Here is a 16,788-nt window from a genome sequence, read left to right on the forward strand (position 1 = left end):
ATGGAAACAATCAGGAAACACACCAATATATCCTTCCCCCTTAATTACTACTGTCCTCCTGCTTATTTGTTCACAGATAAATTCCCAACAAATGTTAAAGAAAAGTATATTTGGAGAATTACATGTTACTTCTATATCAGGAACAAATTAGTACACAAAAATTTACCTTTCAGTTGAAAGTATATGAATTAGCTTGAGCAAAAATTCACTGAATATCTGAGGACATGTTGAAGAAAGATGCACTTGTAATCGAGTAAGAAATTCTTGCATAGCTTGTGTAGCTGTGGGACCAACCTGAAGAGAAATGTACATTCACTGAAAACTGCTTACTGGTAACATGTAAAAAATCATTCATTTAAAAATTATCAAGTAGAAAGTCAAAAGCTATATACACTATAACTTTTCGTATGAGGAAAACAAAAGTATTAACAATGATAGCAGGAAAGGAATTTTTTAGGTCTTGATGTATTTATTTTGAATTGCAAATAATACTGTTAATACTTTTTCATTATAGTTTATACACCACAACTATATTAGGTTTATTGAACTCAATACTAAAAAAAGTTCACCTGAATTACACAATAAATACTTTTATAATGCTTTTTAGAGTATAAATAACTTCAACATAGATTTTCACAAATAACCTTCTTAATTACCCCATTTCAAAATCAAATAACTCAGGAGCAGAGAGGTAAAATGATCCATAAAAGGTCATGTTTCTAACAACTAGCAAAGCAAGCATTAAGCTAAGTGAAAAACAAAACAAAAACTAAATAAAAATAAATTTATACCAAGTCAAAAAAAAAAAAAAAAAACTGCTTTCCCAAACTTCTAATTCATCAATGAAAGAAATGATAGTGAACACTACATTAAGTAACCTGAGGTAGAAGTGTGCTCTAACACTTCTACATATTATTTTATTTGATCCTAATTTGACTTGATGAACAACTCATAAAACCTTGGAGTAGTTCTGGAAAAATAAAATACAATATAATCCTCCAAACTATTTTAGAGTTAAATAAAGTTAATTTCTGATACTGAGCATACAAATCATAGCTTTCGTATCAGAACTTCCTATATAAAACCAAGATATCAGTAGGAAAGCTTGATCTTCAGTAACTTAAAAAGTTTTAAAAAGTTATTTCCTCCTTTCTTTTATTCAAAAACAGAAAGAAAATATTATTTTTTGCAATGCCTTGTTCACTGATACCTAGCTATACAGATAACTAGTTATGTAATTTGGGGCAATGTAGCTGATGCATGTTTTCTTACATGTAAAATAATTAAGTCAGAACTGGTCATCCTGAGGAGTCTTCCTGTTTGAAATTCAATCTTTAAGTACAATAATCACTTGATAACATGTCTCTGCCCCTACCAAAACCCTGTCCCAATCTAACTGTAAGTTAGTTTCTTCTCTCTTACTTGTTCCTTGTCTCATTTATTTTATTAAGATCTGTAAAATTAAAATATATTAAGTATTAGAGTATTAACTAAAGCTCTATGAAGGCAGATATTTGATCTTGGTAAATACTGTATGTCTAGTACCTAGAACAAGCACGCAGAAGCCTCCTAAACACTGAATAAATGAATTAATAGAGAAACTGGGCTGTTGAGGACAACTAAATTAGAATTTATCTGACGGCAAATCCAAGAAGTTTAAAATGATAAACTTGCAAGATAATCTTGAATAATCTTGATTTTAAAAGATGTTATAAATGCTAAATATATTTTTACTTTAAAAGAAATATAATGAAGTACAAATGTTTACACAGAAGCAGTACAACATAACAAGAAATTAAATTGATATAAAGGAAAATTTACAGTGAAACAGAAAATGTTTATAAGTCCTGAGCAATATTGTTATCTTTTGCTAAGCAAAATCATTAACATCATAAAATGATTAAGGTGAATTGATAATCTTGATAGTAGAAGTAATCAAATATGACATATTAAAATTTATTTTGATTCCAAAATTTTTGAAATGCTTCTCTACCTTTGCATTATTTACTCAGAATGTTTCCAATTATCCAAAATTAATGCCAAAAATATATATCTACATGAAAACCTAGTATCACTGTTCTAAGAGGTTAACTTACCACCTGCTATTATTTAGTGTCAGTATAGCTATTATTACAAATAACAAAACCTTTTTTATTATATTGATACATAAAAGGCTATTATTTAATACTTTAGCAATAAAAAAGTTACATAGCTTTACATTACGAATACTGTTTATTGAATAGTCTGGGCATATGCCAGGCTAAACATCATATTACCTGTGGACTGTGTTGATTTGTTCCATGTGGACTGGTGCCAGAAAGAAATTTCACTAATACATGAATTAGGTTTGGATCTGAAACCAACAAATGAGCAGTACTCTCCTGAGTTCCAATGGCACTGCTGGAACCAGCTATAAAACATTTTTTAAAAACCTCTTAAGAAATGGACCATGAAATAATGGAAATGCAGTATCTGAAAGCATCTTTCAGTTCCAAGGAAAATTCATATATTCCTAGTAATTACAGTTTATTAAAGGGGTTCAGTTTCTACTATATTGACTAAGCAGGACTTCCCTCTCTATCTACTATCTATCTCCTCTGCCCCCTTCTGATTCTGAAAACACCTCGAGCTTAATGTACATCTTATTTAGTACAGTCAAACAGAAAAGATATAACTAGGTCCTGACTCTTATTTGGAAAGCCTATTCTAACTAACTCCCCCTTCCAGAAACAGTCAGAGATCTACTTTTCAGGTAAACTTTAATCAAGTTTTCTAAAATAAGTTGTAGCAAAATTATTCCTTTTTGCATGTTAGTTGTATACAGGTTAACTGTGAACTAACGTACAGGTAACACAACAGTTTTCTGAGATGAATAAAATATCCTTTGCATGAAATCCACCTTCAGTATCATAGTGATGCTTTTGATCTCATTTTTGGAAAATATATTCCAAATGAAAAAAGATAATAGCATTTTAAAGCTAAGCAATGATTTAAATTATTAAACAAAACCCAGGAATCTAGTTATGCATGTTTATGAATATAATAATGAATAAATCATTTTTAAGTACAAAGGTATCTTAAAAGAATAACATAAAAACTTAGATGAAATGTAAAAACCTGCCTTTGTACTCTAAAAGCAATCAATTTTCTTTTAATCAGTTTTTAAAAGGTAAAAAATATGATTTGAACATCCAACGAGACATATGAGACTATATTATCAAAGTAAACAAGCACAAAGGATATATAAGAACTAATTCAGAAGAGACATGTTAGAAGAAAAAACTCAGTCACTTTTATTGGAGACAGAGTCTTACTCTGTCACCTAGGCTGGTGTGCAGTGGCGTGATCTAAGCTCACTGCAAACTTCGCCTTCCAGGTTCAAGTGATTTTCGTGCGTCACCCTCCCAAGTAGCTGGGACTACAGGCGCCCACTAACTTTTGTATTTTTAGTAGAGATAAGGTTTCACCATGTTGGCCAGGCTGCTCTCGAGCTCCTGACCTCAAGTGATCCACCCGTGCCGGCCTCCCAAAGTGCTGGGTTTACAGGCGTGAGCCACCACATCTGGCCAACTCAACCACTTTGACAAGTATACCACTCCTTGGAAAACTCTGTTTTAAGAATCCAATAGTAGAACACTAAAGTATATGTCAGAGATTCAAATGAATAAATTTATGAACTTACAATTAAGCTGCATGTTTGTCATGAGTGTTAGGCTATGAAGCACAAGGCACCATGTCCGGAGCAAAGTATTGGGATACCAAGCTAACACTGTGAGAAAGCTAGTTATTGATGCTATGCAGAAAAGAGAAAGGGAAAATATTTTTCAGAAAAACAATGTTTATGAAGAATTAAGTCAAAAGAATAAATTTAAAAACAAGACACTATTTCTTTAAATCAGCTCCTTAACCAGTGTCTTCAAAACATGCAAATAAAAGGAATTCTCCATTAAATACAACTAACGCATTAAGAATCAGTAACATTTTAGGATAAGGTTTAAAGCTCAGCCCACAACACCTGAAATGACATGTTATTACTCTCAGTATGTTGTACTTTCCAAACCATAGGCATTTCTACTTCAATACAATTTACTAAAAATCCTCACACTCTACAAAACTGGCAACTGAAAACAGTAACGGATACTGGAAAAACTGGTATTATAGGCATGCGTCAACACAGCCGGCTAATTTTTGTATTTTTTTCACCATGTTGGCCAGGCTGGTCTAAAATTCCTGCCCTCAAGGGATCTGCCCACCTCGGCCTCTCAAAGTGCTGGTTTTACAGGTGTGAGCCACTGTGCCCAGCCAGGAATAACTATTTTTTACTCTTTTATTTTTTATATATATTTAATATTTCTCATAATAAAATTAAAAACAGATGAAAACAAATTTTATTATAATAATAATATAGTTGAAGAGATGGAAACCTATAAATTAAAGAAGGGCTGGCTGGTGCTGAGACAGTGCAGATGTAAGTAGAATCCGTGCGTGACTCAGTGGAGCTGGCACTCACATTGGAAAATACACCATGTAAGACCCAAGCAAGCTACAGGATGCCTCACTCTAGGGAGAAAGCATCAGGAACAGATTCTCATTTTTATTTTTCTTTAAATATAACTAAAATAGATTCCTGTAGCTAGAGCTGAACGCTAATTCTTTTCCTGTTGTATTATTTTACTACCACCATTCCCATACTCATATTTTGCCAAGAAACACACACAACTTCCACAGGAAACTGACAACCTTCTCCAGCTGACTAACTCCTCCAGGGGCTAACTCATAGTTTTAAAAAATGAAAAAAAAAAAATAATAAAAAACTGACCTGCTTTTACAGATCAGACAAAACTTCAAGAAAATATAAAGGAGTAACAGAACATTGTAAATTTTAGTTGCATACAGGCATACCACAGACCAGAGAGTAAGAGTCTTCTATTCTCAACAAGGTCTCCCTGTATCTTTCCTGCTAATCGGTAAGTTAGTGCATCTTTTTAAAAAGGTATTCTGTTTTTTCCCCACTAGAATGTTATAACCCCTAATGACAAAGATTAGGTATATTTTAACCTAATAATTACGTTTTAAGCTTGCTATTTAGACTATAATGATTTTTCTCCTAATAAATCTTACCTTGATTTAATGAAATAACAGGTATCCTATTAGCATTATATAAAAATATGTCTGCTCCATTTTCTTTGTTTCCAGATGAACTAGAATTCAGGCTCAGTGTGAGCCACAATTGGAGAAGTGACTCCAACTGAAAAAGAATGAAAATCAACAGGAGAAAAATGTACCTATTATAATATGAAATACAATTTAAACAAAAATCTTATGTTTAAATTCTTGTCACGAGTAAATAACCTTTTCTATTAAACACTTCTTCACACTTAAAAGCATCTTCTAGTTAATTAAATTAGTTGATCAGCAAACACATCTTAAAATTCTTGAAGAAACAAAATTTACCTGAATTAAAAGTTAGAAATTACCTCATAAAAAGATTCTTCTAAATTAAAACAGGTGATTCAAGTCATTTTTTTTTTTTATTTGAGACAAGGTCTGCTGTATCTTGAACTCCTGGGCTCAAGCCATCCTCCCGCCTCAGCCTCCCGAGTAGCTGGGACTGTAGGCATGTGCTACTGCACCTGGTTAATTTTTTTTACTTTATTAGAGACAGGATCTAGTGTTATGTTGCCCAAGCTGGTCTCGAACTCCTGGCCTTAAGCAATCTTCCTGCCTCAGCCTCCTGAGTAGCTAGGACTACAAATTCAAGCCACCATGCCCTGTGATTCAAGTCTCTAAATCACAGCTGTGTGTATGTGTAGTAGGAATTAAAGTACTGAAGCTTAAAATCATTAAAATTATCAATGGTCCATCATTGAGAAACTGTGATTACTTTGGTAATCAAAGTATTTCTAATATTTTTCCAACTGAATATAATAAAGAAATCATCCCTGACAGGATTAGAATGAACTTCCCAATTAGTTTCATCTTTTACCAGGCTAACAATAATATGTAAAAATACACCATTTCTCCTGAAGTCATACCTGAACATGATGGACTTGAAGCATGGAAAAAAGTTTGTTGAAACAAACATTTAACATTGGGACAGATGATAACTGTATAATAAGCTGGCTGGTTTGGTTTGCTGCTTGTAAACCCCCTAGAAGTGAATCATCTGTTCCAGTGGGAGACTGTGATACTGAAAATTAAACACAAGTATAATTTTATACATAAAGTATCAGGATATGTGTTAACTGGTTATTCATATGTATAAATAGGTTAAATTGTTTTTAAAAATTAAAACTGCATTCTTTAGAATGGTTCAAAACAATATTTAGTATTTGAAAAACGTGTTTTTATAACATTACTTGAAAGTAAAAAAGACAATGACCAAAGAGAGAAGTTCCCAAATTCATAGGACTCAACCAACAAAAAAAGGCAAAGAACTTTTCTAGCAATTTTTATTTGCATTTTTTTCCAATTAATAAAGGAGGGAAAGTAAAGGGAAAGAAATAAGACTCCTGACTATTGATAAGGTAGTTTTAGAATAATCTAGATTCTAGTTCATTCATCTTTAACCTTGACTATAGATTAGAATAATCTGGGGAGCTTTCAGAAGTTCTGATGCCCAGGTTACACACAAAACTAATTAAATGAGAATATATTCATGGGAACCAGAGAAATACAAGGATACTAAGAGCTTTATCATATATTTAGAGCCTTATTTTATTATTATACTAAAAAGAGAGACAGCTGTGTGCAGGATAATCAAAAGATAAAGAGGAAACACCAATTTCAAACAGATTTTCTTTTTTATTCTTTTTTTTTTTCAAATATCCTTTCAGAATTACGAAAAGATATTCTAATAAGTGGTTTTAAATAAGAAATGTCTAACAAAGAAAAGGGTTACTTTGGGCAGTACCGAGTTATCTCTAATCATGCAGACACTGGACCCTACAAAAGGGATCCCCATATTGCCTGGGAGATAAGATACAAGAATATTTGTGTACCAATACTGAGATTATAGAACACTAGACCATTCCTTCTGTTTTTCTTTTTTCCCTTCTTTTGATACCCTCTAAAGCAAGAAACAAATGAAGATTGCAGACTGAAAGAATTCAATTTAACATAAGGAAGATGTAAAAACTCAAATTTCTCTATTGAAATGGGTTGTGAACTCTCCATAAGAGAAGCATCTGTAATTTTATTCGGTTCTACCTACTATCTCTACCCCTTCTTCACTCTGACCTAGAGAAGGGGGAGCAATATGCAGGCCTAAGAAAACAAAAACCAGCACCCTCTTCTAAGCACAGCTCCCTAATCTGTCCTTCAAAAACACCGTGCTATTTCAACTGTATTCCTCCGAGGTCTACCCAGTTCCAGACTTGTGTAGACCTCATCAAGGAAAACAAACCGTAACATGATGGCCAGCTCTGGCAGGCTACCTGTTTCTTGTAACACAGCCATACCCATTCATTTACATATTGTCTATGGCTGTTTTCCTGCAACCAAGTCAGAGTTGAGTAGTTTCAATACACACCATATGGCAAGGAAAGCCTAAAATATTTACTATTAGTCCTTTACGAAAAAGTTGGCCTTTCTTTTCTGTAGGTTATTAGGTAGTAAATCCTCTCAATTCTGGCTTTCAATTAACAGGCCTATTTGGCTGTCATCCTACACTATATTCTCTATCCTAGTCTTTAAGGATGATAAAGATGTTACTACAAAAAATCTACTTCATCATAAATTTGGAATAGTGCAATGAACTCACAGGCAGGTATGAAGGCTTCTGTAGGAATTTTATTAACCTTACAACAATACAGTAAACAAAACACAATGGAGGTTTCTGCATTGAACTGACAGCACTACATGGAGGTATTTTGCATGACACTCCCTGCATTTGTTAATCCTTTGTCTTAGTTTTCAACTTGCTACTAACTCGGAGCCGGGAAAGTGCTACATACTAAGTCCCCTCAGACTCACATCATGGAATTTAAAAATCTGTCCTTGATGAATCCACCTGAAAATGATGAAGAGCTGAATCATTCACTGCAATACTCTAAAAATGGTCATTTTACTTACACGTAGGAGATGTATTTGTTAATGCCTGTAAAATGGAATCTGCCTCCAGAGTAGACATCATTTTCAACATCAGTTCTGCTTGCTGTTCAAGTCCAACTTCTAGGCGAGCATCCAGGGCTACAAAAAGCAATTGAAAGAAAAAGAAAACATTGACAATTATTACTCATGTCCTACCTCCTACAATAAAATGATGACATCTGAACCCAAGAGAGGATGAGGAGTGTGTTCTTACAGAACAGCCACCTAACATGCAGTATCGGAGCCACAGCAGGGGAAGAATATCTGTGGAAAGGAGGGTAGAGACAGGCGATTGGTTATATAGAGACAGAAATATTAAATAAGTGAAGTAACAATAATGGAAACAAAGACATTAAGGATAATGAGAACCAGGTTTCTCACTGTCAGAATAAAGTGCTATAAATACAGACAAGAAGAAAGCTAAAATGAACCCTATGGAGTTAGATTAAATCCAGATACACTGATGTGAATTCATCATATTCAGAATAGAGAGACAGATACAGAAATATAGATGTCAAGTGTGTGTGTTCACACGCACACACAAACACATACTCCCTAGCTCCGTCCACCACGAGGAAATGAAAACAGTCCCAAAATAGCAACACATATATCTATGACAAAATCATGGTTTGTTAACCACATTTCTCCTTTAAAAGGTTTTGAAATACCATGCTCCTTTAAGAAGTGACTAATTCCCGGGGTGGGGCAGATTAAAGTAAAGGATGAGCCTGGGCTATCATGTTTTGCCAGAGAACAAGGAAGTGCTAAAATGATGAGAAAATCTCAAGGGGGATCCTATTGGTCAAATTTGAGACAATCTGAACATCAAAAAACAGATGACAACATTGTGAATATATTCATTAACAGTGAACTATACACACACAAAAAATGGTCAAAATAATAAATTTGCCAGGTGTGGTAGAGCATGCTGTAATCTCAGCTACTTGAAATGCTGGGGTTGAAGGACTGGGCTCACCCAGGAGTTCAAGACCGGCCTGGGCAACATAGTGAGACCCTATCTCAACAAATAAAAAAGAAAAATTTTATGTTATTTACATTTTTCCACAATTAAAAAAAATGATAAGGTATAATTCACTGAATAAAAAAAGGCAACCATGAGTCCATTCAAAACTGAACGAATAAACTATTACAGTAATTTTTTCTTTTTTTTTTTTTTTTTTTTTGAGTTGGAGTCTTGCTCTATCGTCCAGGCTGGACTGCAGCAGCACAATCTTGGCTCACTGCAACCTCTGCCCCCAGGGTTATAGCAATTCTCCTACCTCAGCCTCAGTTCCCAAGGATTACAGGTACCCACCACCATGTCTGGCTAATTTTTTTATATTTGTAGTAGAGATGGGGTTTCACCATGTTGGCCAGGCTGGTCTCGAACTCTTGACCTCAGGTGATCCACCTGCCTCGGCCTCCCAAGTGCTGGGATTACAGGCGTGAGCTACCACACCTGGCCAGTAATTTTTTTCAAAAAGAAACTTTGTGAGGAACAGGATAGTTATAGTTTCCAAGTACCATTCTGCTCCCCAGCCCACAAAAAACCTTTTACAGCAGCTGGGCACAATGGCTCACACCTTTAATCCCAGCAATTTGGAAGGCTGAGGAGGGCGGACTGCTTGAGCTCAGGAGTTTGAGAACAGCCTGGTCAAAATGGTGAACTGCTTCTTGATTCCAGGAGGCAGTGACTGCAGGGAACTGAAAATCATGCCACTACACTCCAGCCTGAGTGACAGAGCAAGACCATGTGTGTACCCCCAAAAAACCCAATGAGAACAAAACATTTTTACAGAGGGGAAAAGAATAACTTTACAAGGGAGAAGCCCAGAAGACAACTCATTCATCAAGTGCTTAAACTTAACATCACCAATAGTGAGAGAGATCAAAATCATGGGCCACCCTAATTGAATGAAATGTTGGGGGGGAGCATTATTTGTGGGATATTCCTTCAAAGATGCATTAACTCAATATTCTATTCACAAGGAAATAGCATACAAACACAAACTGAGGACCATTCTACAAAATAACTGGCCTGCTATCTTCAAAAGTATCAATGTCATGAAGGTCAACTATGAGGAAATACTGCAGACTGAATGAGACTAAAGAGACATGACGATTAAATGCAATGCATTATTTTCCCTGGGCTCTTGTGCATAAGGAACATTATTTTGACAACCACTATAATTTGAATGGGCTCTCAGTATTTGACAGCAGTAACGTTAATTTCCTGATTTTGAGGGAATATACTTCTTGATATGTATATATGGAAGAATGTCCTGATTTGTAAAACAAAACAAAACAAAAATGACATCAAATTACCAACGTACTCTCAAATGGTTCTAGAGAATAAACATTCTCCGCATTTAACTTGAAACATTCTGGTAAATGTGTGTTTCAAATTTTTAAAAAATATTTTATAACAGAAGGAGCAGCGTTGAAAAGGGAAAAAATGTATTTTATTTTATTAAAAATAAAAAATGTATTTTAATTTTATTAAAAAATTAAACACATCTCATATATTCTACATGACTAAAAAAGTGTAAAAATAAAGCCAGGCATGGTGGCTCACTCCTGTAATCCAAGCACTTTTGGAGGCCAAGGCAGGCAGATCATTTGAGGTCACGAGTTCGAGACCAGCCTGGCCAACGTGGTGAAACCCTGTCTCTACTAAAAATACAAAAAATAGCTGGGCTTGGTGGCATGCACCTATACTTCCAGCTACTCAAGAGGCTGAGGCAAGAGAAGCCCCTCGACCTGGGAGGCAGCGGTTGCGGTGAGATGGGATCACATCACTGCACCCCAGCCTGGGCAACAGAGCAAGACTCCATCTCAAAAAAAAAAAAAAAAAAAACCTGCAGAAATAATACTTAATGTAGTTTCATTCTCTTTATAAATAAAATACAAGTTTACTATTAAAGTCAACAATTAAAATACAGCACAATTAATTAAAATCATTGCCAATCCCAAACAACACTTGCTAGGTGTTATTCTGACAGAGAATCAAAAAGATAGAAGTTCCTCCAAAGTGACTACAAAGAAACAGCTCTGAATGGTACTCACAGCACAGCTGTGATACTAACCCCACTGGCATACACCCAGGCTCAACTTCTCAAGGGACAAAGTATACATAAATGACAGACTTGTTTTAAGAATAGCATATGCCTTAAAATATAAACATACACTTACCCTGAGAGACTGAAACGCTAACTGTCTGTGATCCGTTCTTCTCCGTGTTTGCTGGTGGCTTTGCTACAGGAATTCCCAGACCTCCAATGTAAGGGTTGTAATTGTAGGTCCCATAATCAGCACCCCAATAATCATACCATGTACTGCTTATTGGCTTAAAAGAATGGAAAAAAAAACTGTGGTTTATTTTTGCCTCTTGGCTGAATGACACGTTATTTACATTATCTAAACCCAAACAGAACTACAAAATAAATATTCTATCCACCCTTTAAATTTCCCAAATCCCCTTATAATTTTAATGATTTATAAGAATGGTCCAGTAATTTTCTCCTCACTTTCTGCCAAAATCTAAAAATACCTTATATGTTTAGAAACTGAAAGTAGCATCCCTAATAAAATCTCTTATGGACCAAAGAACTGTACCACCATAAATTATTACAGGTGATTCTCCTTTAAAAAAAAAGAAGCAGGCTAACATACAAGTAGACTCTGCAATGAACACAGCTCGGATGAAGTTTAAATGGCTGTCTGAAATGTTGGTGATCTATAACTATACTTCTGTATACTTAAATGTAGTTCTCATTATTGTATGATAATTATGAGTAGCTATATTAATAAAAATGTAAGTTTTCTTTATACTATTCCATTGATTTTTTTAAAAAACTACAATAGTAGTACCTATAGCAATTTAATTTTGAAAATGCTGAATAATGAGTTGCATTAGTGGTTAAGTATGTATATTTTCCTCTTTTAAGTAATTACTAAGCCAAAAGTATGAGACGGAAAACTTCCCTTTCAAAGAATTTTTTTTTTTTCTTTTTTTTTGAGACAGAGTCTCGTTCTGTCACCCAGGCTGGAGTGCAGTGGCATGATCTCGGCTCATTCCAAGCTCCGCCTCATGGGTTCATGCCATTCTCCTGCCTCAGCCTCCCAAGCAGCTGGGACTACAGGTGCCCGCCACCATGTCCAGCTAATTTTTTGTATTTTTAGTAGAGATGGGATTTCACTATGTTGGCCAGGATGGTCTCGATCTCTTGACCTCGTGATCTGCCCGCCTTGGCCTCCCAAAGTGCTGGGATTACAGGCATGAGCCACTGCGCCCAGCCTCCTTTCAAAGACTATTCTCATGTATCATACCTTAAAAACCTTGGCTGCAAGAGGGTCCTTTTCCAAATCAATATCTAAAGGATCAATGTCAACTTCCATTAGATCCTGAAGTAACTCAAGGTCAATTTCTTTATCTTTTTCCAAAGAGGACAGAGGAGGTGCACCTTCAAATAATTAAAAGTGATCTTATTGGTGGAGTGTATCACATAAAATTTCGATGACATAATGCTTTTAGTTACAAAAAGTTATTTTACTTGCATGTTACATATGCCTAAAAAAAAAAAACTCTATGTATGCAAACATTTCGCTCCATAATACACGATAAAAACAAAGATTCATTGATATTTGCTTTCCTAGAGAAAAGACCACAGTATTAGCTCTTATTGAAGTAAGTTGCATAAACTTTGCTATTAAAAATAATTACCAACATTACTAAATAATATACATTCTATTACATCTAACATGTAATTCATTATTACAGGTAATGTTACCCAGTATTAAAGAGAAAAGCAAACAGGACTGAAGTTATAAGAATGCCATTTACCGGCCAGGCATAGTGGCTCCCACCTGTAATCCCAGCACTTTGGGAGGCCGAGGCAGGTAGATCACAAGGTCAGGAGTTTGAGACCAGCCTGACCAACATGGCAGAACCCTGTCTCTACATAAAATACAAAAATTAGCTGGGTGTGGTGGTGGCCGCCTGTAATCCCAGCTATTCCAGGGGCTGAAGCAGGAGAATCGCTTGAACCCAGGAGGCAGAGGTTGCAGTGAGCTGAGATCACGCCATTGTGCTCCAGCCTGGGTGACAAGAGCAAGACTCCATCTCAAAAAAAAAAAAAAAAAAAGCCATTTACCTTATTTTTGTGTTATGAATTAGAAATTATTGTCTCTCAGATGTCTCCAAATTTTTAAGTAGCTTTCTTATAACCCTTATAAGTACCCCTTTATAACTCTTACTTTTCCATCATTCCTATCCTCTTATTCAGCTTAACTTTACAGAATGCCTAGTAAATGCCAGCCTGTATGAGGGTTTGAGTATAAGTACATGAAGATTAATAAAACTCTCCAACCCAATAAATTAAGAGAAATTCAGAGGTGGGGGTGCACTATAATTAAAACTGACTACAACATGATATGTGCTAGCAGAGATATTTGAGAGCGCAAGGGAAGTACAGATGGCAAAGTCCCTAACTCTGCTGGGAATGACAGAAAAAGCCTCTTAGAGAAAGGCACGCTTTATGTGAAACTTCGATAACGAAGTGTTCATCGTGCACACAGGAAATCTACTCCAGATAAAGAGAATATCAAGTAAAAAATAGAAAATCATGAGCAAACATAAGATTAAGGAATGACAAATGGTTGAAAATGACTGCAGCATCTGACATATACAGGTTAGTACCCAAAACAGACTTTTGAAAAGTAAGGGGTATGGAGATGATAAAGGATTATGCATGCTAATTTATAAAGATACTTTTTAAAAAGGAAAAAAAAGAAAAAGTAAGAAAAAAATACACCAAAAAAATCACATGCTCGATCTTAAAGAATAAGAGCTTTTAAAACTGCTGTCTTCATCACTTTGTATTTTTACATGTTTTCTACATTGCATTTTCTTCATCGTTGCCAAATCACACTATATCAACATAATTAGGATATTATGAAATTATAGCATTTTGTTGTAATGAGAACCAAGATAAAATGTATTTACCAGGAAAATAATGGATCTAGTTTATAAGGCCAAAGAACTAATAGAAAAATATAAAAATCAACTTTATTTTTCTCTAACATTCTTTATTTTGAAACATGTTTCCATTTAATAGAATAAAGAAGAAACATAATGTAAAACTTTACCTGTTATGTCATGTGTCAAAGGTTCATCTACAGTTTCCAGCAACTGAACTGAGGACTGTTGAAGGGAGTCATCAGAGTCACCAGCTGTCGCACCTACATCATCACCCACTGTTCCTTCCTCCATGGCTTCTGCGGCTACTGGAGCCAGTAATTCTCCTGTATGTAAGGGGATAGTCCTGTTTTAATAATTTATACAGATTTCGAAAACGTATTACAGCACATTTTTTCCCTCCAGTTTAGTCACTGACAGAATAAATGCTCTACTAACTACAAAAGAATCTGAGGCAAATGAGTTCCCACCCACGTAAGGAATGCTAGGACTCACTCCATTACTTTCAAATGCTAGAGACAAGTATCCAGTAAACACATAACATGTACAAAGAGTTATTTTAATTACTGTACATACATTAACACGCTTATTCATAAAAACAACCTTATACAAAGATTATCCTTATTATCCTTATGTTATATATGAAGAAACTGAGGCAAAGTGATTTCCTCACCCAGTAAGCAGCATACCACTGATGTTAATAATAAAGCAGGCTAGCTCCAATATTCATGCACTTTAACAACCCAAAGCCTTTCTAAAGCCTTGCATTTATCGCGACTATCAATATACTTAAATACAAAAGTAATTTTCAATGGTTGCTACTGCTATAACATTAAACCGATTAAACAGACCTTTATGCTTTTAGGGGGTTAAAGATCCCTCTGGGGGTTAAAGATCCCTTTGAAGATTCTTAGTTGAGCAATGACAAGGTAATTTTGACATACTCTATGAAGAAAAATCCTAACACACCTGCTAAAATATCTTGTAGCATGCAAGTTAAGGAATACTGAGCCCAAGCACCACCCCAAGATATATCTCCTCTATTGAAGTCAGTTCCAACCAAAAGTAACAGCAGTCTTTCCAGCTGGGGTTCGTTCACAATCTCACACAGATGAATAGTTGGCCTCGTGGCATTTGCAATGCGTGCAAGAACCTGTAATACATTTTATAAAATCATACACTTAAATAGCAATTACATGTTTTTTCAAACAATAACAGAAGTCTACCAATACTTTAGCACTGAACAATAGGTATCAACAATGATGTATGAGTCTGGTATCAAAAAAAATTGCTTGAGATGGAATGCAAAAAAGAATGTAATTTCATGAATCAAATATTAAAATCTGGTTTAAGATCTAATTGTATAGTTAAGAATTAAATTTCTACAAACAGTGAATATGCCACAGAAAAGCAATCATGACATTAAAAGTCCTTCTTCTTTTTTTATTTTTTTGAGACAGTCTCAGTCTGTCGCCAGGCTGGTGTGAAGTGGCGCGATTTCAGCTCACTGCAACCTCATCGCCCCCAGGTTCAAGCAATTCTCCTGCCTCAGCCTCCCGAGTAACTGGGACTACAGGTGCATGCCACCACACCCAGCTAATTTTTGTATTTTTAGTAAGGACGGGTTTTCACCATGTTGGCCATGATGGTCTCAATCTCTTCAACTTGTGATCCGCCCCTCCGCCTCCCAAAGTGTTGGGATTACAGCTGTGAAGCACCACACCCAGTCAAAAGTCCTTCTTTAATATAATTTGACACTTACTTGTGTATTTCCTATTTTAATTAATATAAGAAAGGCAGGTTGGAGATAAACATATCCACATTACTTACATTTCAAACCCTCAAGTTTTAAATAAATTAAAATATAAATCAGATTTCCTTAAGGAAAAATTTGAAAAGAATTTTTTTCATCTTTTAAGACACAATAAAAAAACTAACTGCAAAAAAGCAAAACCAAAAGAGGCATCATTTCTCTTAATCAAAATTGACTAAAAACATCATCCTTTGCTAGTTTTTAATTAACCTACAAGTCACTTTTTTTTTTTTTTTTTTTTGTAGAGACGGGGTTTTGCCACATTGCCCACACTAGTCTGGAACTCCTAGACTCAGATAATCCACCCACCTCAGTCTCCCAAAGTGCTGGGATTACAGGCATGAGCCACTGCGCCCGGCCAACCCTGTAAGTCTATACTTATAGTTTACATACCTTACAAACAAACAATAAGAGATCTGCATGACAGGTAAAGTCCATGGAGAGAAGAAACAGAACAAGTTTCTGGACTACTGAGATACAACGTTCATGGGCCAGAGTAAATGGAAGTGGTTCTATCTCAGGACTTTCTTTTGCTGTTGTAACTTCTGTGTCTAAATTAGAACGGGACCATTCTGCTGTCCGACGTAAACGAATTAAATCCTTAAAGTGCTGCACACAAAAATTTATAGTATTTAAATCAATGTTTACTTAATGAAAATTTTTTCAGTATAGATTTATGTAATGAAAATGTCCACTCCATATTACAACTTCTAAAGAGCAAAATTTTTAGATACACTGTAAGTTTCAAAAGTAAGAATATTAAAAGCTAAACTGACCAATATACCTTACTTCCTATTTGGAGTAAAGTATCAGATATGTAACAGAGTTTCAGAAAAGTGAAATTCTACAGACATTCAATGTAGATAATATATTAAGTTATTAAGTCAAATCTAACAACATAAATATT

The 16,788-nt window shown here is 35.0% G+C and overlaps 1 protein-coding gene across 48 annotated transcripts in view; it reads right to left on the reverse strand.

Annotated features, from left to right (window-relative positions):
- The window catches only part of BIRC6 (baculoviral IAP repeat containing 6), a 259,651-nt gene that overhangs the window by 124,871 nt on the left and 117,992 nt on the right, over positions 1 to 16,788 (reverse strand). For 47 of the 48 annotated variants that reach the window (XR_010149161.1, XR_010149162.1, XM_063789163.1 and 44 more), the window contains 11 exons: positions 16,275 to 16,490; positions 15,038 to 15,221; positions 14,239 to 14,394; positions 12,421 to 12,554; positions 11,284 to 11,437; positions 8,074 to 8,190; positions 6,036 to 6,190; positions 5,122 to 5,248; positions 3,683 to 3,793; positions 2,277 to 2,410; positions 167 to 294 (listed from right to left, as the gene is read on the reverse strand). Coding sequence is in view for 46 of the 48 variants with exons in the window: in XM_063789163.1 (XP_063645233.1) it covers positions 167 to 294; positions 2,277 to 2,410; positions 3,683 to 3,793; positions 5,122 to 5,248; positions 6,036 to 6,190; positions 8,074 to 8,190; positions 11,284 to 11,437; positions 12,421 to 12,554; positions 14,239 to 14,394; positions 15,038 to 15,221; positions 16,275 to 16,490 (1,616 nt within the window). In the remaining 2 variants the exon portion in view is untranslated. The remainder of the gene's footprint in view (positions 1 to 166; positions 295 to 2,276; positions 2,411 to 3,682; positions 3,794 to 5,121; positions 5,249 to 6,035; positions 6,191 to 8,073; positions 8,191 to 11,283; positions 11,438 to 12,420; positions 12,555 to 14,238; positions 14,395 to 15,037; positions 15,222 to 16,274; positions 16,491 to 16,788) is intronic. The other variant, XM_054678339.2, reaches the window with a different exon arrangement.

Source organism: Pan troglodytes, chromosome 12, assembly GCF_028858775.2.
Source record: "Pan troglodytes isolate AG18354 chromosome 12, NHGRI_mPanTro3-v2.0_pri, whole genome shotgun sequence".
Taxonomy (NCBI): Eukaryota; Metazoa; Chordata; class Mammalia; order Primates; family Hominidae; genus Pan; species Pan troglodytes.